Source organism: Platichthys flesus, chromosome 6, assembly GCF_949316205.1.
Source record: "Platichthys flesus chromosome 6, fPlaFle2.1, whole genome shotgun sequence".
NCBI lineage: Eukaryota > Metazoa > Chordata > Actinopteri > Pleuronectiformes > Pleuronectidae > Platichthys > Platichthys flesus.
Window position 1 is genome coordinate 25,467,928 of NC_084950.1, and position 25,502 is coordinate 25,493,429.

Genomic DNA, 25,502 nt, shown 5'->3' on the forward strand with positions numbered 1-25,502 from the left:
AAACAAATCATCGTAGCTTAAAATCAGTTGGTAGCTGGTTTGTCCCAAAGTACCATGTCTGTATGTCATTTCAACTGTTCCTTATATCAGCTTCACACTTCCAACAAGTGTGTCTTAAGGAGGAAATGCAGTGTCAATTATTGAGGTTTGGACATGTGATATGTTCAATATCAATGCTCTGCATTAATTGGGGGTTGGGCAGTGTGCCTTCAGTCTGTAGGACCTGTTGAAAAGGTCTTGTATGTCCTCTGATAAACCACAACAGCAACTGGGTCAAACTGTGGGATAACTACTTATCTTGAAAAGTCGTGAACTTGGGTCTGAAGATTGTGTCGATTGCTTAAAAGACCTCTGAAATAGGCGACATGTTATGTATAAAACATGAACAGTAATAAAACAAGTTCAGTTTCATTTCATGAAAAACTTTGACAATAAACTTTCATTGCAGATGAAAATACAGTAAACAACGTTTTCTAACTTCTCTCTGAAAAAGCTCTGAACACAGCGTCCAGCACAAACAATAAAGAGTGACAGTAGAAATGTTTGAGGAGAACTCACTAAAGACGAGGAATGTCAGATCATTGAGACAAAAGGCTGCGGTCTTCACAGATCTCACCATCTATGGTGAATATAGTGTTATTATGACCAATGAAGACATTTCCAAACTTCAAAGAGAAATGAAATGATCCCTTACTCCTAGTCCTGCTGGGCCCTCACATTCTTCTGCTTGGACAACAAGTATGTTGTGTGCTTTGATTAGCTCAACATGTCAAAGTTAGTAGTCAGGAAATTATCTATTGCCACTTGCACTTTGCATGTTGCATGATTTGTGAAATGCGGCTCTAACCTCTACATATGGTTCAATAAAAGCGGTATTTACGGTGTTGCTAAACGGTTAACAAATGTGTTGCATGTCCTGAATTCTACCTTTCACATGATTTCTGTTGTGCGGGGCAGGCCTGTTTCGTGCCTCCATTGGAGTCTGCTGGTAGTTGCTGTTTCTGAACAATGCAAGGCAGACGGAGGGATCTAGGAGAAAGAGAGCGAGAGAGCGAGAGAGCGAGAGAGAGAGAGAGAGAGAGAGAGAGAGAGAGAGAGAGAGAGAGAGAGAGAGAGAGAGAAAAGGCGGGTCAAAGAAGGACAAGGCAGGCCTAAAACCAGAATCAGAAAACCAGGACCTAACATTCGGAAAATATTAGAGCAGCGCTCTGTTTCCACTGAGACAGACGCCATTAAGAGTTACAGCTGACATAGACCTGTGTGTCGGTGGAGCAAGATGACAAGAGCCCTGCTATTGGAATCATGCATTCGCAATTGTGATCAAAGCGCAGCGGCCGTCTACACGACCATGGCATGATAACCATGGCAGGACTACTGTTTATTGGAGCAGAGCAGAGGTGAGGTCACCTTTCAACGCAGCTGCAGTCAACCACTACAATGAGTGAAAGTCATCATGGGATGAATTGTCAAGAGGTTTCTTGGTGATCGTTATTTCCTCTGCAGGCTCTCAAATAAGGCCCAATAAGAGGCGACAGGTCCTGGCTTCTGCTGTCTGTTATGGCTCATTAACATACATGGGGTGGAAAGGTTCGCTGCTGTTGTAGCACATTTAAAGGAAAAGGAATGATATGGACAAGGCGCAAAAATTTGTCTGGACTTTTCTTTTTTCTTTAGAAAATGAGTTTATGTCATAACAGCAGTACCTTCCATTTTGTGTGTGATGGGGATATTTGGTGATTTAAGGTCAGGATTGAGGAGACTGACAGAAAAGAGCTTCTGATCTGCCTTCATAATATTAAAATGTGCCTTATCGTGTTTTGCTAACTAAAAAGTATCAAAACCAGAAATATGACACACACTCACCTCGATATTTATTCTGCTGGTGCTTCTTGGAACTCATCTTGTGAGCTCTCTTGAGCATCAGAAGAGCTGTGTTGCTGTCTTGGAACCCCCTTGGAGACAAAGTGGACAGAAATGGCGCATATAATCCCATTCATGGAATTACAATGCCCCATCACAAACACACACAGGCGCACACACACACGTAGGTGATTTACCATTCTTGCACAATCTTTTCTGATCTTGCAGAGAGACCACTGAGCGCTGCAGTTGAAGCAGGAGATTTGCTTCTGAAAACAAAGAGATAATTGTGTTTGAAAGATAACATAGAAGATTACTAATGCATTCATTTTCAAATATTCAAACACATTTTATTTTATTTATCATATATGTAAAATCAGTGATAATAGTATCTGATAAACAAGCATTTTTTTATAATCTTTTTTACAGCAGTCTTTACCAACTTAATGTGGTTCACTGGTACCTGGTCTGATTTTTAGCTTAAATGCTACATATACTAAGTTGTAGACTATGTTGCGGAAGATGGATACAATTTTGATATAAATTATTATGATTTTATTGAAATCAATGTAAATCTAAATCTAAATCGTTAAGTCAAATGCAAATGACATTACAAAGTCAGTGCATCATATGGAAGTCAGGTAAAGCAAAATTGAGAACAGGCAGAATCCAGGTTACACATACAGTTTGTCCAGGAGCTTAATTGCAAAAAAAATATTTTTTGTATTTTGGGTCTCTACTATGTGCAGACTCACAACATTATTTGGAAATCCATAAAGGCGTACCAATAAACACTGTTCTGACTCTACGTGAAGATATGAAATATTGTAGAAAATGTATAAAAACAGTGTGAGATAGAGATCAAGTGGTGAATGACTTACACTTGTAGTTCTTAGCAGTCAATTTCAGTGAATAATCAGACCATGGGTTTACTTACCTGATAGAACTCTCTGATGAAACCTTCATCCCTGTGGAGTCCACTTGTTCTCCTGCCACCCAGGCCTGCTTCGGCCTCCATAAGGGTGTTGGTGGGAGTGTGTACTGGGAAGGTTCAGGAAAGGGCCCAGGAGGCTGAAATAAACACCGATCACTGTCAGCAACTAGTCACAGTTCTTGTTACTTTTTTTGAGTACATTTTCAATATGTATTACCTCTGCCAAGGAGGTTGTGTTTTCATGTGCGTCTGTTGTTAGTTAGCAGGACTACACAACAATTACTAAATGAGTTATTACATTTGGTGAGCATCTGGGGGTGGATACAGACTTTTTCCCACTTTCTTTATTCATTGGACATGTTAAGGGGATTGATATATATGAGTGTGTGAAATTTGGAGCAGGTCCAAATAAAAATCGGAGTGTTGTGAATTCACATGTGGTTTCATAAGGCTGTTGGGCCTTGGCGGAGATATGTGCTCTATTGAGTTCAATTCTCGTTTGTTTCTTTAATTTATTTGAAAGGGAGATTAGACAGTTGAAAACATAAATGTAACCAGTTGATGAACTATAACATATTATAGCTTCAAGCTAGTTTACATCTGGAGTCCCTTAATCATAGTCTCCTTAACATCTTGCATTTTACAAAAACAGTGTGTACAGCAGCCAATCTACATACTAGTTTCAAAAAGAGTTTTAATCTATATTAAAATTATTATTTTTAACATAGGGAACTTTGCAGGTGCCTGTCTGAGTGAAAAGTGAATCCTAATCTGAGGTGTGTAAAGCTGCCATGCTGATGCTCTACAAGGGAAAATAGACTTTTAACTCTTTTAAGACAACATGGAGTCTTTAGTATACCTGAGCAAAAATGAAATACAATGTATCACATAATGTTCAGTCCCATTTAAACGAAAGTGCATGTTTTCATTTGAGGTATTTTGCTGACAATTTTAACCGAGGCAGGTTTACACACTGACGTAACGCTCATATGTTAGTGAAACCCACTAAATTAATTACTCTTTAGGTCTCATTTTCTCTTTCTCTAAGTGATAAATTGTTCATCCCCTTCTTTGATGTTTACCTCACTGTCAACGCATTGAAACAGGCCATGACAGCAGCTGCACCACATCAGCGGGCCTACACCAGCTACCATGATGTACAGCGCTGAGCCTGCTCCAAAGAATAGATCCAACACGAGGTAAAGCGATGAGGGAAAAAAAATATGACAGCCAGTCGTGTGAAAAATGACATCTGCTGGTGCTGAGCAACTGTCCTCCAGGAAAATCTTGTTTTTCAAGAGAATAAATTTAAAGAACTATCAGGGAATGTGAGACAAATTCTGGAACCGAAGTTAGATGAGAAAGGGGCCGGGTGAGTAAAAAAGGTCTTTCCACTGATATCACACATGCGGCTGGTAAATCCCAAAATGCACATGCCACACGCACATAGCTCCCCTCCACCAAGCTTTAAAAACATTATAGACAGTAAGTTCACCTTGAGAGAAAGTGGCTGCTCGGAACCATGATGATATCTGGAAGATGATTCTTCAGAAACTGGCAATGTCCAGTGCTTCTCCAGTGCTGCCTTTGTGAAAATATAAAGATTTTTTCTGTATATTAGCAGCAATAATATACACACTTCATTTCTAGCCAGCAACTGGTGAACAAAAAAATGTAAAATGATATACAATATATAACATGCTGTTCTCTATTTATGTTGTGGCATATATAATAGTGGAAGGAGGTTATGGTTGTGTATTTTGTATGTGATGTGTTTATTGGTATTATTATGTTTTTGTGTCCATATTTGCATGTCTGTAGGTTTATGTCTTGTAAGTGTTTATGTTTTGTTCAATATGTAATGTATGCAGAGATGATTATGTGTCTTTATAAATCTTCCTATGTGCTTGTGTGTGTATGTATTGAGAGGGAGAGTATATTTTTAGGTATCTTTGAATCAGCCTCTCTGCAGGTCTGTGTGTCTGTTGGGGCAAGGGTTGGGGGATTACTGACCAACGAAAGTAAATAGCACATGAGCTTGTGTGCATACCTCATCAAAGACAAATCCATGCACGTCTACCCCCTCAAAGGCTTCGTCCTCTCCGCTGTCGGGCCATGTGACAGCAGCCAGAGCAGTTTCAAGCCTCCTCCTCAGAGCGAAGCCCCTCCAGAACGCCTGGAGGTACACAAAGAAAGAAAAAGCTGAAACGTCTCCATGAATCAAGGAGCAAACGTAAATATTGTGTGTTATCCCATTAGGGAGATAAAACATGTTAACCCCTCTTTTAATTGCCGAGAACTCTGCTGTCTGAACTCTGAGTGACTCCGGGCTGTTCCGAGACAAATGGAGTTTCAGTGTGCCTCTAAATCCTCCAATTCCCAATGGGCTGGGGGGGGGGGGGGGGGGGGGGGGGGGGGGGGGCACACTTCACTTCAAGCTGCACCGAGCAGGAATCCTGGAACTCTTAATACCACACTTCTTTGGAATCTGATTAATCACAACCCCAACATGGATACACACTTCCCTACTGCACCAGTCACCTCCCCTTTTACCTTGGAGAGCCCTGAAGGACTCATCAAACACTTTTTTGTGTTGAGAGGGGATTTGTGTTGAGTAGCATGTTTTTTAGAACGGCAGCTCACGCCTGTGCAGAGGATTAGCTGAATAAACCCCCAGAGCACGTATGAGGCCTGAAGATGGATGTATAAGGGTGAAAGTGAAACTTTTCAGATCTGAAAGTGACTTTAACCTTCTGCCACAAACGTGAAGCTGTAGCTGGTGAGGTTTTAATTTACACATTGGCAACTTATAGTATATTGTCCATTCTGAGTAGCAGTTTGGTTTGCAAATATTGACTTTTTGATGAATTTAATTAATTATTCTCACAGTTTATGCTACAGGTCTGTGGAAAGTAAAACCCTATAACATTTTAAATATACTTCAACTAGTCACTGGATATATCCTTCTGTAAATCAGACGACATAAACATCCATATATTTGACAGAATTCCAACAGCTTTACCTGGATGATAGTTGCTGCATAATCTTGGCCAACAACACTTCTGTCAACATCAGAAGGTCCTGACTCTGGCGTTCCTCCATCTCCTCCTCTTTCACCTCCCTTCTCTGCTGTGGGGGGGCTGCTGATGTTCCCACATTTCTGTCTGTACTTCCTCCACCGCTGCTGAATCACGACTGCTGCTGTGCTGCTCCACAAAGGACACACACACACACACACATGCACAGACAAAGTGAGGGATATGTATATGATGTCATAGCACCTCTCAAAACATAAATTTATCCATGAGCAGACATCTGGAGCGCAGGAGGGTTTAAGCCTGTCCAGAACCACCCTTCATATCAAAGATCTATTGTCCTCCCAAAGATAGCGCAGTGTTGATGATGAAGCTGCGTGTTAAAATGAATAGAATGCTCAGCATCTTGTGCTGTAAATCAAGTAGAGGAGGCGGCAATGATGACAAACGCTCCGCAGCAGAAACTAATAAAATGCTCAGCTGCTATGAAAAGTATTATATAAAAAAAATCTTTCTACAATTATTATCCAGGAATAATGTGGACAATGTCAATACAAACAAGCTCAACTCATTGATTCGTTTCTAAAAGCATAGTGTTGGATATGATGGATTCCCACCACCTCTCCTTTGAGGTTCACACTGAGGCAAAAGTAAATTGGTGATTTACTTTTTGGAGTCCAGGCCTTGATGGTTGGACACAGGAGCCACTTTAAGTTGAAAGGAAGTGGTTGTTTCCATCGTTGCCGAGGAGTGAAGGCCTTGATGACTGAAGGACAACTTCTCCTCTAATGTCCAGTTGGTGTTGTTCCTGTTTGGAATGACTGGTGGAGCTTTTTCAGTGGACCCAATTTCTGAGTGCTCAGCAAGCTTTTTAAGAGCAGCACTGTCCATGTCCAGTGTTTCCTCCAGCATTGTTTCGCCTGAAGACACAACGGTGTCGCTGTATTCGTGAGCCGACCTCTGGTCCACAGCAAGTTTCAGAGTCTCAGTGAAGTGTCGACAGGATCTTTTCACAGCATCCAGGGGAGTTGAGGCATTACTGTGAACACACATAAACACAATATTTTAGGAAGGGCTGTTCATTCTGTTTAGGATATCTGCAGCCGCTGCAGCACAAGTGGAGGAACTAATGACCCACCTAAAGAAAATCTGAATGACAACCTATCTTAGCTACAGCCTATATCAATCACAGTCATGCTTACTCATGTTGACTGGACAGAGCCTCTTTTATGATAAATATGAGATTCCTGATTATGCAGTCAAAGAACACATTAATACATATAAATGCAAGTTTTCCAATCTAAAAGCTTTCATTTGTTTGTGTCTATGGCTCAGGACATAGATCAGTTCATCCACTGACCATAAGGTGGTTTGATCCCCATCTCCTCTAGTCTGTGTGCTTGAGCAAAAGGGGTTAACATAAATGCACTGCATTAATGTGTGTGTGAGTGGCAAAACTGTATTTTGAGTGGTCATCAAATTTCCAAATCTAAGCTTCAATAAAGAAACTGCACATGAGACAACATCACTATATTTGCTTACAACACTTTAATGAAAATGTTTTAAAAAAAATTTAAAGGGAAAACATTCGAACAAACTGAATGGAAGCTGTTGACTCTTTGTAATAAATGCGAGGTCCAGAAGATAGGCAAGTTGAGGTAAGTGCACTGAGTGTCTGTGTGTTTGTGTGAGCAGCCTCCCTGCACTGTGTGTGCCCTAATACCATATAATGTCTCTTTCATTGAGGGGATAAACTGACTACAAAGCCACCTCAATGGAAACTTAATGAATCTATTAGCAATGCTTGGATCTGCTCCCCCCCATCCCCGCCCAATCCTCAACCCTGAGGGGCCAGAGACGCTTCAACACTCAGCCAGTCTGGAAGGCCAGTAGCCTAAGGTAGTCCAGCTTCTTCTTTACAAAGACCTAGCTCTTCGTCCTCAGTGGGATGAGAGAGAGAGGAGTCGGGGGGTCCAAAAGGATTTTGACACAAGTGACCCCTCCTCGCTCTACCTGCTGGTTCACTCCAGGGTCACTACAAGCACATATAACAGTGGAATAAGAGAGCAGGGTAACATTTAGATTGTAAAAACCTGCCGCAAAAAACAGGGTTCATGTATACCCTCTACTGCTTGTGTGTAGTTTGCAAAATCGGTGTTTTTCGGTTACATTTCAGGACATTTTAAGGACGATAACATTTTAATAGGAAGATAACATTTTACACCACAAGTGACTCTTTCAATGTACATCAGCATTGTGTTTCGATAAAATGTACAAAATTGCAGCCTTGACTCAGTCAGTATCGACAGGAAGTGAGCTTGCAGCTCAATGTTAACTTCCATGGGTAATGTCAGACGTACAGTTCCCTTTATTATGCAAAGTTAAGTAAGATGAGTGAGGTAGAGTTGGTAGAGGTGGAGCATGGGTGTGTTTATCCTTCCACGCTCACGCCAGAGACGAGAGAATCTCTAACAGCCAATGGCTTCTTCTAACATGTTACATCTGTTGTGTTTTCTATGTAAGTATGTATTTATTGGAGTGTCTTGCATGAATACTGACTTTAAAGCCAATTACTCTAGATAACAATATAGGCTTATTCTGCTTTACAACATTAACCCCTCCGCTTGTTTCTAAAACTATTTCACACTGTTCTGTGGCAAGGTGATGAGATCAAAGAGCTAAAATAATTAAGTTAGGAGAAGAAAAAGAATAAAGAAGAAGAACTTTTTAAGGATTTCTCTGTCATACGGGATCACCCGAGGACACACACAAACATTTGTTTTATGCATATGCTGTGGATGAGACACTTGTTTTCCAACAAGATGCTTGAAGTAAGGGGAAGGAGATTTTAAATGCTCAGTTAAATATCTTAAACATAAGTGATCTGTCCAAAATAGAGGCACTTTGTGAAGAAAATTGAATTCAGACTCTAACTTACACCTCGTAAAGACAACTTATGAAACCATACCTTAGATTCACCAGTGGTCTGGCGTGTGGCTCTTCTCACCTCCACTGAACCTTAGTCTGACACGAGGTCAGGCCAGGGGTTAAATGGCCGTGTTGGTCCTTGGAAAGCCCCCAGAAAGGCTCATTGTCCAGAGGCCAGAGGGGAAGAGGGCACACAGTGAGGGGTGAAGCAAAGGGAGCGCCATGCTAACCCCCCAAGCCATAGGAGTCCTTGGTGTGACCCGTACGGATAGCCGCCGCCACGTTTCATCTTTTGTGTTGTGTAATTTGAAAGGTCATGAAGATACGCAGAAAGTTGACCACTGTTTCAAGTGTTGGTGGTCTGTCTTGCATAGGACCATCAATGTGTGTGTGGAGGCCAGTGACATTGAAGGACTTGTGAAAATAGATGGACGTTGTCTTCAGGCTCACTACGCCCTATCCATCAGACATAGCAAGAGGATGGCTAACATTGCTGACTGCTTCATAAGTGTCTGACATACAGGGGATCAGCATGTAATACAATGTCATATAAATACAATTATTACTGTTGAGAAAATCTAAATATTTCTTAGCAGCCCCAACAATCCTGAAGTGTGAGAGGTTTACAAAATAATATCAATACCACAGAGTCTCCCCGATGTCCAATTGTAAATATCAAGCATGTTTGATATTTATGATTATCGGCTCTGACAGAAACCCACAATAGCTAACGAGAGCGAGCTGACCGGAACGCAGCACCTACCAGATGTTGCGTACTCGTACAGCTGCGACTATAAACAGCCATACATTTCCAACACACCTCCAGTTTGCACTGCAAAATGTATAAATATTAAGTAGATATCTTTATCTTGATTGATTGATTTGAAATTTGATTTAATATCTTGAGTTTCTGTGAGTCTCTGGAATCACCTCTGTGAAATCGTATCCTAATGAAGGCAAGTGTGTGGTCTGACATTGTGGCCAAATCATCTAGAGTGTGCGCTCTGAAGATTATAAGATAAAAAATCAGTTAAATCTGTCAGTATGTCTGTGGTCTTTAACATTTTCAAAATTTAGAATTCATAAAGATAATAGTTAACAATAATTATCACCAACCATTTTATCCTCTATGGGTTCATATACAGCTCTAAAAGGATAAACAGTTTTCTGGGGGGCTCCTACACACACCCACACTCACACACACACAAACCACTTTCATTGACCACTGTTCTCCACACTGTTCTCCAAACCTGACAGCACTTCGACACAAGCAGTCAGTGATTTCTCTCTTACCTGAGCTCCCTGCTGTGCTGCTGCTGTAAATCACGAATCTGCTTAAGCTGAGCCTGACAAAGCGTTAGGAAGCTGCTTGAGGCTAGGCTGAGCTGTTGAACAGCAGGGGCTGACAGAAAGGAGTCTGTCTCCTCACCATCAATGGCTCTCAGGCCAGCGACGGCTTTCTGCAGAGTGGATCTGAAAAAGAGAGCAAACTAAGGTAAGTTTCCCATTAAAGCAGTGTTTTAATGGCATTACTGCTTCAGTTATGATTCAGTTCCAATATTTATTTGCATTTCAACAACATAAACAAATTATCTGGTTCATTTAGCCAAATATGTATTGAAGTGAAAAATATAAACTATCCACATATTGACTGCAGCACTGACCACATTCATTTGAAAATAGAGACATTGAGAGACTAAGCTTGGTAATGTATATAAATTAGGGCTGTGAAATTATTAAAATTTTTAAGCAAATTAATCACAGGTTTCTATGGATTAATCATGATTAATCACATTACCGATTTCTATGTATTTTTTTGTGAAAACAAACAATTTATGACAAAAGACGGATATATATATTTAACATGTTTTCTTTTAATAATCATAAATAAACAAAACAATGGTGCTGCAACAAAGCAGTTCTTTAGCAGTTCTCTTTGCAATTCCATATGGAACATTAATATAATCTTCATTCTAAACAGAATTCGGGCTTCTTAGCCTTGTATTGTTGAATAAAACTTTTTTCTTTTCTTTTTAAATCAAACAGAAATTATTTGAGCTTCTTAGCCATTCTTTTTATAGGATGGTTGACATTTTTTATATTTTTTGTCAAACAACCATTAACCAAACCATGATACCATCTTATGCCTCTCAAGGTCCTCTTAGCTAGTCGTTCTTTAGCCAGTTGGTGAGGCAAACTAAAGGCCGAATTATAGGCGGCTTTATCTGGCGGCTTGCGTGCGTCCGCCAATTTTTCTAACTACATGACAAAGCGACGCAAGCCTCACGCAGCCCGCAAGGCTTGTGAGTGGTCTGCTTACTACATCCGTCCAGAGTCTAGTTTCCGGTTTCATGCCCCTTTGTCGTGTAGTTAGAAAAATCCGCAGAGGGCACGAAAGGGGCGTGTTTTGCGTGTCTTGCGTGCATGCGTGCGTGCGTGCAACCCGACTATAATTCGGCCTTAAGACGCGCAGCGCTTGGGGAAGCTTGGGGAAGCATGAATGACAAAGAGTCCAGCGACACAGCTGAGTGAAAAGCCGCCGACGCAGTTGCAGAAGCATGCGCCGGCCTTAAAAGGCTGAATTATAGTCGGGTTGCATGCGCGCACGCATGCACGCAAGACACGCAACACGCCACTTTCGAGCCCTCTGGCGGCTTGCGTGCGTCCGCCAATTTTTCTAACTATACGACAAAGCGACGCGAGCCTCACGCAGCCCGCAAGGCTTGTGATTGGTCTGCTTACTACATCCCGTCCGGAGTCTAGTTTACGGTTTCATGCCCCACAATACGCGGAAATCACGGAAGATTAAGAACAACAAACATGGACCAAATAGAAGAGCACTTGGCAGAAGAGATCCGAAAGTATGACCACTTGTATAACCCGTCACTGATTGGCCGATTTGTCCGCCAGAAATAGGCTATGAGGAGCCGGAGTGGCGATGTAAATAAACAGTAAAATGTTACTCTGCCTAGTGTTCTGGCGGTGAATTGCGCTGCAACACGGGCAGCAAAACTAGTCCGTCGATGCAACTGCGTGGCCTTCCGCGGTTGCAGTCGCAACCGCGGAAGGCCACGCACGTACTTTAGGCTGGTATTACTACTGTGAAACGATAACGTCTTCCCACAGAGTGAACATATCACCTTGGTTTTATTGAATGTTCGATCTTTGTTTTTTTGGAACACGATCTTCCCGTCCAGAAGGTTCTCAGGTTCATCAGAAAAAAAAAATAACGAATTAATCTGTTAACGCGTTATTTTTCACAGCTCTGATATAAATCTGTCATCCAAGACCTTTTCTGCTGATACATTAACATTCAGACTTTTCAAATAACTGAATTATTGCTGCACTATATTTTTCTACATGATAATAGAGCATTTCGAACGATCTCTTCACCCCTGCAGGGAATACAAACAAGCTGATGAGTCCTACAGTTTGTGTATTCCCAAAAAAAAGAGGCCTTGAGAGTGATATGAATGAAAAATAAAAAAAGGCAGACATTTTGGATTCAGTGGAGATGTTAAAGTGAGAGACCTTCAGGAATAAGAGGTACAGATGTCCGCCTCAGGCTTGTGGTCAATATGGACTCACAAACATCTTAAGAGGCTTAAGACTTGTGGTGAAAGGTCTTCATGAATTATGATCTGTTTTGTATTTCAAGATGTTAATTTAATCAATAACAAAGCTATTCAAAATCCCCATCTTGTTGCACGATGATTGTCTTATTGAAACCCCATCTTCATTGGTGTATAGCTCATGGGCTAGAAAGTTGTTCCAATATAGGAGGGCTCGTGCAGCTACTCTCCATTTATCCTGACAGGTAGAGAGTTTGAGAAAACAGTTGTGGGTCCCACTGAGGCCACTCAGCGTACAAGCTGTTCTGTTTGCTGACTGCATTGTACATTTTGTCCTCTGGTGTAACCAGGCTAATGTGTTTGGTGAATTTGTTGAACTTTGTTAACTGGTAAAAATGATGTACACCGTGATCCGCCATTATAATCTTAAACCGTTTGAGTCAATTTTACTTCATTGTTAACTTTATACTGTTGTGTCTAAAAGTGTTGTTACACAGGTACTTGGGATAACCCCCCCCCCCCTCCCCGAAACAAATGGAATATGTTGGGTAGTATTAGCCTTCAAACTGGAGGGAAGCCCTGAACTGCTTATGAGTCTGGGGGAAGAGGTAACTGCTGCCCGAGGCTAAGGATGTTCAAGCAGAAGAATTTCAACTATCTGCCAGAGAAACAGACTCCGAGCATCCAGCAGCAGAGCACACGCCAAATGTGGTTTGTGTTCAGTGGGAAAATGTGGAGCTGGGAAATCTACAGGACACTAGGGACAGCCAACAATAAAACACACAAAAAAATCCAAGCTTTCAGGCGATGAAGTCAATAAAGAAAGAAATAATGATTAACTGGGAATCGCAAAACTGATTCCAAGGGCGATGCATGCTCTTAAATCCTGCTGCTATGCCACCATGGAGAAGAAAACATGTGTTGAGGGCTAGCTTTTCATTTCACCAGCTCATAATGTGATTTTGTGAAAACTATTTCATATTGTATCACATTACATATATATCTACATGTTTTACCAATGTATGGCTTTAATAGATTTTGAAGAGTATATCTCTTTGGGTTGTCTGAAAAACAAAGCTTCATGTACTATGGCCATTGGTAATAAACTAATAAAGGTGAAGCGGAGACTAAAGCATTAACTCAGTGAAATGATTCTGATTCATTTACGAGTTGTGATCCCTTTCTCTAGATCCCTGTGGAGGATATTAAGCAGTTCATGCTCTGCACAAACAGCATGCAGAGTTTTCCCAACCCTAGCACCACCCTGAGTCAGAGACATCACCATGGAAGACGGGATGTGTGTATTGTCAGGGGGATACAGTTTTCATGTGGCCCACTTGGCCTCTTTGACACAGATCGGGATAAGATTCCAACCCTTCAGGCATGTTTTCTATAGCTGGCTGTCCTCAAATGAAATGAAGCTCCAAACCCAAATGGGACCTTCAGATAGTTACATGAGCTCATTGAGGTGCAGATTGTAATTCAATTCAGGGCTGGACGCCACTTAGACACACATGGAAGAATGCAGAGTAGACCTATGTACAAAATAATTAGATGTCATGGGTTGTTGATAGTGACAGTGATTCATTCATATCAGACAAATCAGGGGGTGGAGTTGTGGTTTTATAAAGACATCTCTTACAATCATTTTCATGATTTTTGTGAAGAATCTTTTCCTGTTGCGGTATTGTAAATGTGAATTTATCAAGACTGTGTATTTATCAAATACATGAAACTAACAATTTAGATGTGCATCCCTTTCTCTCCGTACAGCTACGTCTATGTTAACTGTAGCCAGTCAAACTGAGTCTTTTCTAAATTGATAAAAATATCATCCTCCTTCTCTCCTTTCAGGGGGAAAACTGTTCTTGGCTCACATTCCTTCATCCCCCGCTTCTAGTCCGTAAGAGCACAAGTCCGTATTTCATTTAGTGAAGACTTCCTCAAAAACACAGGCTCTTAAAGTGACCCTGATTAATCAAGCCCAGTGTTTTCTTCGGGATCAGGAACAGTCTAGAGGTAGTGGAATTCTTAACGCTTTGCCGTTTGGTGCTCTAATTTAGCTGGTGTTATCATTGGCTCAGGATGAAAGGGCAGGGAATGCGTGTGGAAATACAGAGGGTTGATTCCAGCGCTGGCACTGGAGGTTAAGAAAAGTTCAATCAAATATTAAGGTTATGTTTCAGTTGAGGCTTAAGATGGAAAAATTACCACAAGTAACCAGTGTCTTTGGGTTGTATTTTTTTTTTTTAAGAACATAAACTACTAAAACACAGACATTAACAAATAAAAAAACATTAATTTTATGTTAAAACTGTCAGCAGTAAATAAGGCATTAATGGTTTACATTTGCCATTGAAATTTAACTCTACGTTATGAAATTGCAGATAAAAAATTAAAAAAAAGGATTGACGAATTTTACTGATACACCATACAACAGCCAGAAAAACATTAGAAAAACAAACCCAGAAAAACTTTTCTAAACCTGCAACAGTAAGGGATTTTCAGAGAGACAAGAAAAGTTTAGTTTTTCATATTTTGTATATTTTTCTGATATTATATGGGTGTGTCCAACTTTGCGGAGCCAATTTACTTTGCAAACCTGCAACAGCTGAGATCATTGCTCATGACAGGTTGACAAAAAAAATACAGAATGAGTGATCACTGCATATTTTTCATGCAATTCACTGCAATTGTCTTCACAGTCAAAATATTTAGGTGTTATACGTGGGTGAGCAAATCGACACAGAAAAGATAATTGATTTTTCTATTGTATCAATATTTTGGGAATTACAAGCACTTCCTTACACACAGATGTCGGTGGCACATCGCAGTAATCTAATAGCAGGCGCGGATCACAGCGCTAATCCTGGGAAGTGGAGAGGAAGGCCTGTGTTCTGCTGGAATGTTATGACTCTCTGAGCCAATAGACCGTATTTTTGATAAGAGAAATACTGGATTTTCACTGGTATGTTCCTTTGAACATCCATCATGGCGAGTAATATTTCAGAGCCGCAAGAAGCTGAAACTTTTTTCCAGAGAATTCCCAGAAAGACCGTTGAAAATGTCTTATTATACTATCTTGATTAGAAACTGTGAGGTAGGGAGAACGGGGACACACATACTCAAGTAAGTTGTGAACAGCCGTCCAGAATATTACTGCGGCACTAAAATCTGATTAATACAACAGTTCTGCCTGATGTGCCTTAAAAGCAGAAAATATTTAGTTGCAGGAAAACAGTAGCCCATGAAATATGCTCTCACTCCTCCATCCAGATATCTCCTTACCTCCAGCCAGTCTCTTGCTGAAGAGGATTCCCGATGAGGTGGACCTCTTGCAGGAAGAGACATCCTTCCACACCTTCACACACGTTATGCAGTTCTGAGAGAGACGTAGAAAAACACATTTGCCATGCGGTGTCTATTTATCAGTCTATTCCCCACTTTCACCATTGCCTCAGCTGGTTATACAGATGGAGACATGTTATAGAGACCTATGCATCTTATTTCCAAGGAGTCATAAACTGAACTGTAGTTTGACAGCCAGCACAGAGCCAACATGAAGGCAGCAGCATACTATAAAATGGTGGATCCACAAGGGTTAATGCCTTAACGTCTGGTAAATCTAAATTTACAGTGGAACTATATCGTAAAATGAAATCAATCTTTGGCTGAGTGGCTGTAAGGAACAGAAGTATGGAATAGGAAAAACATACATACAGAAAAAAGCTACTGCACTGAAAACAATTGTATTTTCAGATATTTATAATCTTAATTTATAGAGCAATTTTCAAAACCAAAAAAGACAAAGGGCTTCATACAAGGCACCAAATCAAAAAAGTGATTAATCATCACCTCAAGAAGAATCAGAAGAAAAGAAAATGAAACAACACAGGATTTCGATTTGTCTAGATTATAAACACAGAAGGAGTCGGCTTTGAGAAGAGGCAATGAGACTTCTATAATCTGTTTAAACAAGACATCATTAAGATTAAGATAGGTTTATTTCTACCAAACACATGCACTACACACTCATGCAATGGTAGGTAAATTTAACCTCTGCATTTAACCCATCTGTGTGCAGGACACACAGAGCAGTGAGCGACCATGTACGGTGCTCGGGGAGCAGATGTTGGGGGAGCAAGGTGCCTTGCTCAGGGGCACTAGACAGGGTAGGGAGACTCTTGGATTTTTGGACAGATCAGACCAGGTTCGTCTTTTGTTGTCTCTCCGTGGAGTCGAACCAGAGACGAACCAGAGACGAACCAGAGACGAACCAGAGACCTTCTCTGCCCATAGTCCAAGTTTCTACCACTAGACCACCGCCCCTCCCTTTTTTTTTTTTTTTTTTTGATTAACATATGTTTATTTATACCAAACACATCATGTTACCTGACATGCAGTTGAAGCGAAGATCCAAATTTGTAAGGGACACAAAATCAGACATGGAGGGCAGGAGGGTAATTCTAAGAAAAACAGAGACAAATTGTGAGCCTTTAACACAGAATTCATATTGCTGCAAAACACAGGTACATTTAAATTTATATTCAATGATACTTGAGTTCAAGAAAATCGAAAAGTGATTTCCTCTTTGGTATTTCCGACACCCAACAGACCTCAGGCACAGACAGATATGGAGTAAGACTGGTTATAATAATAAAGCTTTGCTGATAATGAACCTGTTTTCAGCTGCTGAGAGGTGCTGCATGAGGGGAAGCCAGCAGACAGCAAGGCCCTGCAGCGACGAGATGCTGTTGTCACCTAGATGTAGCTCTCTGAGGAGGATGTGGTTGTTCAGACTGGGGGGCTAATGGACAGACGGGGTGGAAAAAGTCAGTCAACACAAGTAACGCTGAGGAGTTGGACTAAGGTTCTACACTGCCGCTGGTCGGCAGGCGACTGGAAGACCCCGTCCATCACTGTCAGTTGTTTTAGTCCTGCTGTGCTTACAGTCATCATCTCGTCTCAGGACACAAGTGAAATTTGTCATAGACCAAGTGGTGCCTCAGCGTGTACTCAGTGAGGATGTACACATTTTCATACTGATGAAAATTTGTTTTTATGTTTAATTTCATATAATATTATAATATTTAACTTTTCTTGACTTTGCCTTATAAAGCAATTACTGGAGAGTTACTCTCCATAAAGCTTCAGTAACACATACAACAGCCATTACTATCTTTAAGTTGTCAGTGGAATTTGCTAAAGCCGACATTTCTGAGACTTAGAAGTGTATAGTCACCTTTAATAATTTGTAAATGTGTCCTGTCCACCGATAGAATCAGTGTTCTGTTCTGAACATCTTATGTGGAAATATACGTTTGATGTGTTTCATCACAATGTTTTGTACAGACCATGATTTACCAAGAACTGCAGATTAAAACTAGTCTGCAAGGCTGAATCTAGCACATTTATATGTTGGAATTAGATACGCCTGGTAATAATTGCATTGCCATTTTCAAAATGAACAATCATTGGCTTTGTTGCATTGTATTCTTCCTTTATCTATTTGGTCATCGATTCATTTAAAGCCCTTGTGCTGTACAGGGTTGCAGGAAGGTCTTAAATTCAGGTTACATTTAAGATTTTAACATTTATTTGAATTAGTTTTTAGTATTTTTCAACCAGCTAGAAAAAGAAGAATAAGAAATGTCATGCAACATGTTGTTTTTCACAATAAGTTGTTCAACTAGGATAGATTCAAGGTACTGATGTGAGCCCTAAAACTAGCTTCCTCTTGTGTTGCTCATTTCAATGAATCAGTTCAGATGTATATGTAATACTTTAGCCTATTATTTTTGAAGGATTTCATGCTAGATATCAAACTTACATGTTTAACTTTTTTCAGCATTCTGACTAATGACATACACACTAACCCTCTCTAAAATTACATCTGGGGTTTATGATTATATATACATTAATATATAAAGTAATACAATACATCTAATTTTCTGCATCATGATAAAAAATGAACAAGTAAAAAATAGAAAAGTAAACTATTATCCCTGAGTTTCCATGTGAAATCCATCCATCCATACAAATGATTTACATCCCCACATGATGAAAACAGTTTAATTCAATAAGCGTTTTCAGTCCTTCACCTCCCTCCAACAACTTAATCATCTTCCATAAAGGTCTAATCTAAAATTGCACCACTGACGTGAAGTGTGACCTCAGCTCCACTGCTCAGCTGTTGTTACCTCAGTGAGGCTGTTGGATCTTAGGTCCAGGGTCTGCAGCAGAGCGCAGTTCTCCACACCCTCCACGGCAGCCAGGTGATTGTGGGAGCAGTCCAGGTGAAGGAGGGTGTACGTGTCCCTCAGTCCTTTGGTGCTGATCAGCTGGTTGTGATCCAGTGACAAACTCTGCAGTCTCCGTATAGACTCCAGACCAGCTGGGAAAGAAACAACAAGAGAAGAGCTTCTTATAAGGATAAATCTGCGTATGAGCAGTAAGCAAATCATAAGCATGTTAAAAAATCTATCCTGAAATGAGAGTCCTTGCCCTTACCTGTATGTATAAGTTTAGGGGTGAGTCCGATGGAAATGTTACAGTAGCTGAAAGTACCATTCCATGCATCTAACCTCTTGCCTGGCCAATATATATTTATGACTTTAGCCCCATGCCTCAGGGCCCAGGTTGAGTTTAGTAATGAATCACATTTAAATACAGATTGAAGTGAATGAGGTCCAGGACTGAAGGAGAACAAGGCTGCCCTCTTGTGGAATATTGCAGACCCCACAAGAAGGCTTCGTCTTGGCTGCTACTTCACATTCACAGTCCAAGGACAAGACTAAAGACTCGATCAAATATTATCCCCTCATTCGTTCAGCTTGTATCTGTATTTAATTTCTAAAGCATTACAATTTGAGATTTTAAAGAACAGCTAATGGGTTTTAAAGTTCTCACCAATGCGGGTGATGGAGTTGTGGGAGAGGTCCAGAACATTCAGGTTTACAGCTCCACTCAAACCATGGATGGATGTTAACTTGTTGTGTCCCAGTCGAAGAACTTGTAAACTCGCCATGTTTTCACAATCCACAAAAGAGATGTCATTCCCCTGAGACAAAACCAATTCAGTATGAACAACATGAACAATGGCACCAGTAACTAATCATCACATATTGGTTCAACAGTCACCTCTACATCGATGTAGCAGAGCTGTTGTAACTGGTTGATGCCTTCCAGGGATTTTAGGCCACAGCGTCTGAGGGTGAGGGATTGAAGTTGAGGACACTGAACGAGAGCGACGAAGCTGCAGCCAGGCAAGTCCTCCAGGGTCACCGTGGTAACCTAAGAGAGAGGCAGAGGTTGCATCAGGTTTCAGGGGTTAATTTGGAACATATGGCAAGGCACAAGAATATGTCTTCGTATCATATTTTTATGATACAATATTTTGTATCATACAAAACTTTGTATCGTGTTATATCAAATACAGACCACCAGGAAAGTGAGACTGCTAAAACAAAGCACTCTCTTTCATAGAGCTAGCAAGAAAATCCTGTGTCAGTGTTCAAACAACTGCATTACCTTCAACAAGGAGATTGCTCTTGTCTGCGTTTGTTTTTTAGCTGGCAGGATTATACAAAACTATCCAATGGATTTCCATGAGGGACGGGCATTTTTTAAATTTTTTTACTTTCTTTAACAGTATAAGAAGGGATGTTATTCAACAATTACGTTGAGTTCTAAGAGAATAATTCACAACTCTGCCACCGCTCTCGTCCTCCTCCTTTAGATGAAAAAGATCATGCATGTTTAGGTGACTAATATCTATGAGTGTGTGCAATTTGGTTTTTAAAAATCTAGTGAATCTTAAAGTGGTTCCTTATAGGGAATGTTGGGCCTTGGCAGAGGTTTAATAACTAGCATCCGCGTCATGGCTGAACATTTGCGCAAAGGTTACCTCTTGCAGGGATCTGCAGCCTGGGGACTGAAGCAGAGTTTGAGGACAGACGGGTGGCAGACTACAGGCCTCGGAGGCCCTACGCAGTCCCCTGCGACTTCGGACATGCACTTTTTGCTTGCTCTTGTTCTGCAGAGACAGTCTGGACCACGGGATGCAGTCTCTCATCCATGACAGTCTCTTCTGCTCTGTGTGCTCCGGAAGACACATGGGTAAAGGGCCGGAAGAGGTGCGGGGCGATACATCTGCATCTGGTTGTTTCATAGTTTGAGATGTGGAGGTATAGAGAACATTCTTGTTTGGGTCAAGTTGTTGTACATTTTCAGAGATGGAGGCACTGACTGTGCACTGGCTTTGTAAAGAGACGGTGCATGAGGTCAGACTGATATTCTTTGTCTTGTTTTGACTTTTAGGTCCATCCTTATCTCTTTTCTTCTCTTGCAGCTTCAGCCTCTCTTCCTTTTCGGTGTCCTGCACTCCAAAGTTGGTAATCCACCAATTGTCTGCTTCTTTATATCTTCTCACATCATCTTCTGTTTTTTTCTCAGGTTCCATCTTTCTTTTGCCTCTTTTCTGTTCCATCTCTTGCTTGAATCTTATTTCTTTTTCCATGTTATTGTGCTCTTCTTCTTCTTTCTGTTTCCTCATTTCTTGCTCCTGCCATGGCCTCTTGTCCTCTTCAGTTGTTTTCACGTCTTCCTTCTTTTTATCACTAAATTCAATATTATGTTTCATCTCCTCTTCTTGCTTTCTCTTTTCTCCATCTTCCTTGAGTTGCATTTCTTCAATATCTTTTTCTTCCCCTTCCTTCTTATTCATCTGCTTAGCTATCATCTTCTCTTCCTCCAAATTCTTTCCTTTGTCCTCAATTTTACCCTTTTCCAGCTTTTTCCTCATCTCCTCAGTCTTTTTCCTAACCTCAAGTTCTTTTCTCCTTTCGTCTTCCTCCATCTTCTTTGCCATCATTTTATCCATTGCCCTTGTTTCCTCCTCCTCCTTTTTCCTACTCTTATCCCTCTCCTTTATTTTTTCCTCATTTTCCTTCCTTTCTCTCTCCTCTTCTTCTATCCGTCTATTCCTCCCCTCTTCCTTAAGTCTTGTTTCATTTATTTTTGTCTCTTCCTCCTTCTTTCTCTCTTCCTGTATCATATTTCGTTCCAATTCTTTTTTCCCCTTTTCCTCCTCTTGAAATCTCCTCTTTTCCTCTTCCTCCATTTTCCTCTGCTCCTCTTTTCTCTTTCTTCTGATCCCATCTTTAAGTTGCATTTCTTCCATTTTTATCTTTTCTTCTTTCTGTCTCCTCATCTGTTCCTCCATCCTTATGCGCTCCCTCTTAATTATCTCTTCTTCCTTTTTCCTCATGTCCTCAACCTCTCTTCTCCTCTTTTCTTCTTCCTCCTTCCTATTCTTCTCCCCCTCTTCCTTGAACCTTTTCTGCTCCTCCTCTCTCATCTTTTTTTCCTCCTCCACTTGTTTTTGTAAGTTGCAGATCAGCTCCTGATTGGTGAAAATAGTCACAACAATAGTTACAACAAAGTAAGTCTCATTCAATTTCTAATTCATTACTCAATAAACAAATCAAAACTTTGTATTGTGAGCAAATAAAACAACCCACATGAAAATTAGAAACCCGTTTTCATTTGGTCCAGGTGAAAGAGAAATACATAGATGAAGTAGAGACGAGTCAGACATTAGCAAGTGGTTGTCAGTCAGTGGACGTTCGTGTTTTCATGTGTGTAACTTTTCCAGGATTAACAACCCTGGCTTTAACACAGTGAATAATTAACTACACCTTCACTGAGTCCCTGCCTAGGAAAATTCGGACATACTTGCTTAAGAAGAAACTCCACTTCCAGCTTTTCCTGAGCTCTCTTCTTCATCAACTCCAGTTCTCTCTGATGAAGCTAGATAAAAGCAATAATACAAAAAAAATCACCTTTATGTTCATATGAACACCACACTTGTCCAAGGCAGTAATTTCCTCAGCTTTCCCTAATAAACTAATTTAGTATTAGACATGTTTATTAGGTTCGTATTTCCCTTTTACAGTCGGTCATATATAAAATAAATCATGACTAAATGGGGGATCACAAATTGGCTCATTTGTAAAACTTAAGAAACCCTAAATCTGCCACATTAAGAATTATTATGACAACTAAGTATGTTGAGTAGAGGGAGTCACGAATGATTCACCTTCTCTGCCTCCATGATCTTCTTCAGCTCCTCCTGGAAGTCTCTGTGTCTCTGTCTCCTCTTCTCGTCTGTCTTCATCTCCTCACAGCATTTTTTCTCTCTGTGTTCTCTATGGGATTCTGTGCTATTTTTCATCTGTTCCTCTTCCTCTGAGCTCTTAGTGACTCCCAGTCCAGGCCCCACATATTCATCTGTTTCAGTCTCATCTGTGAAAAGTAAGAGAGAATTGTTTCTTTTCCCAGCTCTCTGTGCTTCCATCCATGTCAAACTATGCAGTGACAGTTACTACCTGAAATATGCTGGATAAAGACGTTTTGAATAGGTGGGATTATGTACATGTTCATAATTTCTTTACTACACAAGTCATAGATTAGAACAAAAAATAGGACAACAGGGACCTCTTGTGGGGAACATTAGAATTACCAGAGGTGTTTGTAATGCAGAAAGTTATATCGCACATAACTGCAATATAACCCAGATGGTAATATATTTTTTTATTGGGTTTACATTTGCAGGTTTACAACTTTTTACTATGGTTAATTTTTCATAAATACCTACAAACTGTATTAAGCATCAAAACAATAATGTTCTTTTGGATTCCTGATACATTCATTACGATTAACTTCAGTAAGTGTTTATCACAATGATGGTGCATTTAACTGGGAAATATGTACATTAAAAGATATATTCTAAAGATGGCTTCTATCACCATTCAAACATGTTTACTTCATTCTCGAAAACATGCACTGTACCTTCAATGTCAGGACACACTGACAGATCGTGAGAAAAAGGTGCTTCTGTCTCAGCAGAAGAGATGGACTCGTTTTCTGTGTCAAAAGTAACCTGTTTCAGAAAAACATGCATTTCATCAGCTTGTGTGGGCCTGTTGTAGTTTTGACGAGTCAAACAGTAAGAGACTTGAAACAAGGCATTTACCAACTTCTTCGCCATGTCCTTATCGAGTTCATCAGGCAAATTATCCATGTCCTCAGTGTGACGTGATGCAGTGAGGTCTGGGATATAGTTCAAAGAACAGGTAGATGTTTTAAACAACAATGGAGACAATCTACGTCCTTTCGATGGGATCATTGGAAGTCTTATTTGTTGGAGATACTTCTCTCTCTTTTTAACAACAGTGATCTCAATGCAGAAGCTTTAACGCCCCTTTTTAACAGAGGAAAGACGATCTTACAGAAGTATAAACATGCTTGATAATGTTCTTGCTAGTTTCCATACCTTCAAGTTCCTCAAGAATGAACTTCTCACTTCTCGCTGCTCTGCTTTTTGAACTTTCAAAGTAACTGAGCAGAGAGGGTGGAATATCATCGGAGACCTATTGACAAATTAATTTTAAAGTTAAATTGGTCTCATCACAGAAACAAATTCATACATACTCATACTATATTTTAGAATACCATGGCTTTCATAGTACTGCCATACAAGCCAGTATCCAGACAGATTTACCTATAGCCTCAGCTTTTTTAACGTTTATAGCGATCAAAAGGCCGAAACACCTGCTGACTCTAGCATCATCTATTACAGCATTGTCCTCGGATGAAATTCAACTGGCAGCCAGAACACGCAATGAGTTGGAAATACAGTATTTTATTTTGAAAGAAAACGATGTACATTCTTTTATTATTTATTGGTTCAGAATGCTATCAGACTTACTTTACTTTGGAAGGACGTGTTGATAAATGATAAACTTCAAAACATCTGGGTCGATGGGGAAAGTGTGTTTAGGCTAGGGGCTTGAATTAAACTTATATATTTAACAAAACTAATTGAAAAAAAAAAACATTTACTTATTGTGAGTGTTTGTGGGTATATTTATGGTGTTACCTAAACACATACTTGGGCCGGTTTATAAGGTTTTGATAGTATCAGTCTAATATAGTATGGGTATTAATATGTTGGTGTTGTGTGCTTACGTTTTTTCTCTGTTTACATAAACACACCTCAATGCATATAACTAACATAATAGGAATACGCAAAAACGCCACCATCCTCTGGCTTGACTAACAAAAGCAGTTCCAGTTAGCTCGTCGTCACCTGCACCTGTCCGGTTCAGTTAACACGAACTTCTCTCAGCGCTCAGGACTCACACACTCACCGTGTCCTGTAGAAAGGGAAGTTCCTCCAGCTCTTCTTCAACATCGCCACTTTCAGAAAGGACCACGTCGTTTAGCTCCCGCATGATTGTTTCAAACAGCTCATCAGCATCCGCCATGACGACGGTACACTTCACTGGTAAACTTAACTGGTCCCAGTTGGTCTCGGTCAGTCGCCACAAACTTCACTCACGTTGCCTCTATCGCCTGTAAACACCTGTGACTGACACGTGTTCTCAATAGTGTGTATTTCAACACGCAATGGCTAATTCAACATTTGTTAGTAAGAGGAACGACTTCTCTAGCAGTGAGGGAAAGCTCTAACCGTGGCAGCGGGAGGTCGTAGAGCCACTTCCGGTGTCAACAGAACCTGCCACTGATACGTAAAAGAAGCTGCCTTCGATGCCACACTGTTTGGCATCTGTTTCCATTGTTTGTGTTACAAGACAAGAAAGAGAGACTCACAAAATTTGACTTCCCAATTGTACATTTACAGTTTTATTTGCTATCAGAAGTTGACTTTGGCCCAAATGTTTTCTTTATGACAGGATCTCATAGCCTTTCTCCAAGGACACTAAGTAAATACACCAACATCCATAAGAACATTTAAAATAGACTTATGGTTACTCCTTCAACTTTAATATATTTTTTATGAGTTATGAACTTCTATTGTTTAAAAGCATCAGTGCATATAATAGACAAAGGACAAACAAAGCTGTACACAACAAACAGCTACTGAACTTCTACTTTCTAACCAAGTTTTATTCTCATGTCTTCAGTGTTTATATGAATTCAGATAACTGACTGACTTCAAGAACAGCAATATTGATACAGACTGGCTTATCCATTTAAAATAGTGAGATGTACTGATATTGAAGCAAACTGTTATTTATACTTTCCCGGCTGACCAGTAATTTCAAGGACATCTCCACCAAGGTTACCAAGAACAACTTGAAAAATAAA

General features: G+C 40.3%; 1 protein-coding gene across 1 annotated transcript in view; it reads right to left on the reverse strand.

Moving 5' to 3' along the window:
• Positions 1–24,876, reverse strand: part of lrriq1 (leucine-rich repeats and IQ motif containing 1) — a 36,894-nt gene extending 12,018 nt beyond the window's left edge. Inside the window, exons 1-22 of the mRNA XM_062390168.1 lie at positions 24,542–24,876; positions 23,665–23,761; positions 23,365–23,441; positions 23,181–23,271; positions 22,429–22,634; positions 22,065–22,139; positions 20,236–21,732; positions 19,470–19,622; positions 19,239–19,389; positions 18,530–18,723; positions 17,009–17,136; positions 16,722–16,795; positions 15,618–15,711; positions 10,051–10,230; positions 6,497–6,868; positions 5,817–6,000; positions 4,845–4,970; positions 4,290–4,379; positions 2,798–2,931; positions 2,058–2,129; positions 1,864–1,952; positions 928–1,029 (exon numbers count right to left, since the gene is read on the reverse strand). Coding sequence (XP_062246152.1) covers positions 928–1,029; positions 1,864–1,952; positions 2,058–2,129; positions 2,798–2,931; positions 4,290–4,379; positions 4,845–4,970; positions 5,817–6,000; positions 6,497–6,868; positions 10,051–10,230; positions 15,618–15,711; positions 16,722–16,795; positions 17,009–17,136; positions 18,530–18,723; positions 19,239–19,389; positions 19,470–19,622; positions 20,236–21,732; positions 22,065–22,139; positions 22,429–22,634; positions 23,181–23,271; positions 23,365–23,441; positions 23,665–23,761; positions 24,542–24,658 — 4,303 coding nt within the window. The 5' untranslated portion in view covers positions 24,659–24,876. The remainder of the gene's footprint in view (positions 1–927; positions 1,030–1,863; positions 1,953–2,057; positions 2,130–2,797; positions 2,932–4,289; positions 4,380–4,844; positions 4,971–5,816; positions 6,001–6,496; positions 6,869–10,050; positions 10,231–15,617; positions 15,712–16,721; positions 16,796–17,008; positions 17,137–18,529; positions 18,724–19,238; positions 19,390–19,469; positions 19,623–20,235; positions 21,733–22,064; positions 22,140–22,428; positions 22,635–23,180; positions 23,272–23,364; positions 23,442–23,664; positions 23,762–24,541) is intronic.
• Positions 24,877–25,502: the final 626 nt, after the last annotated feature.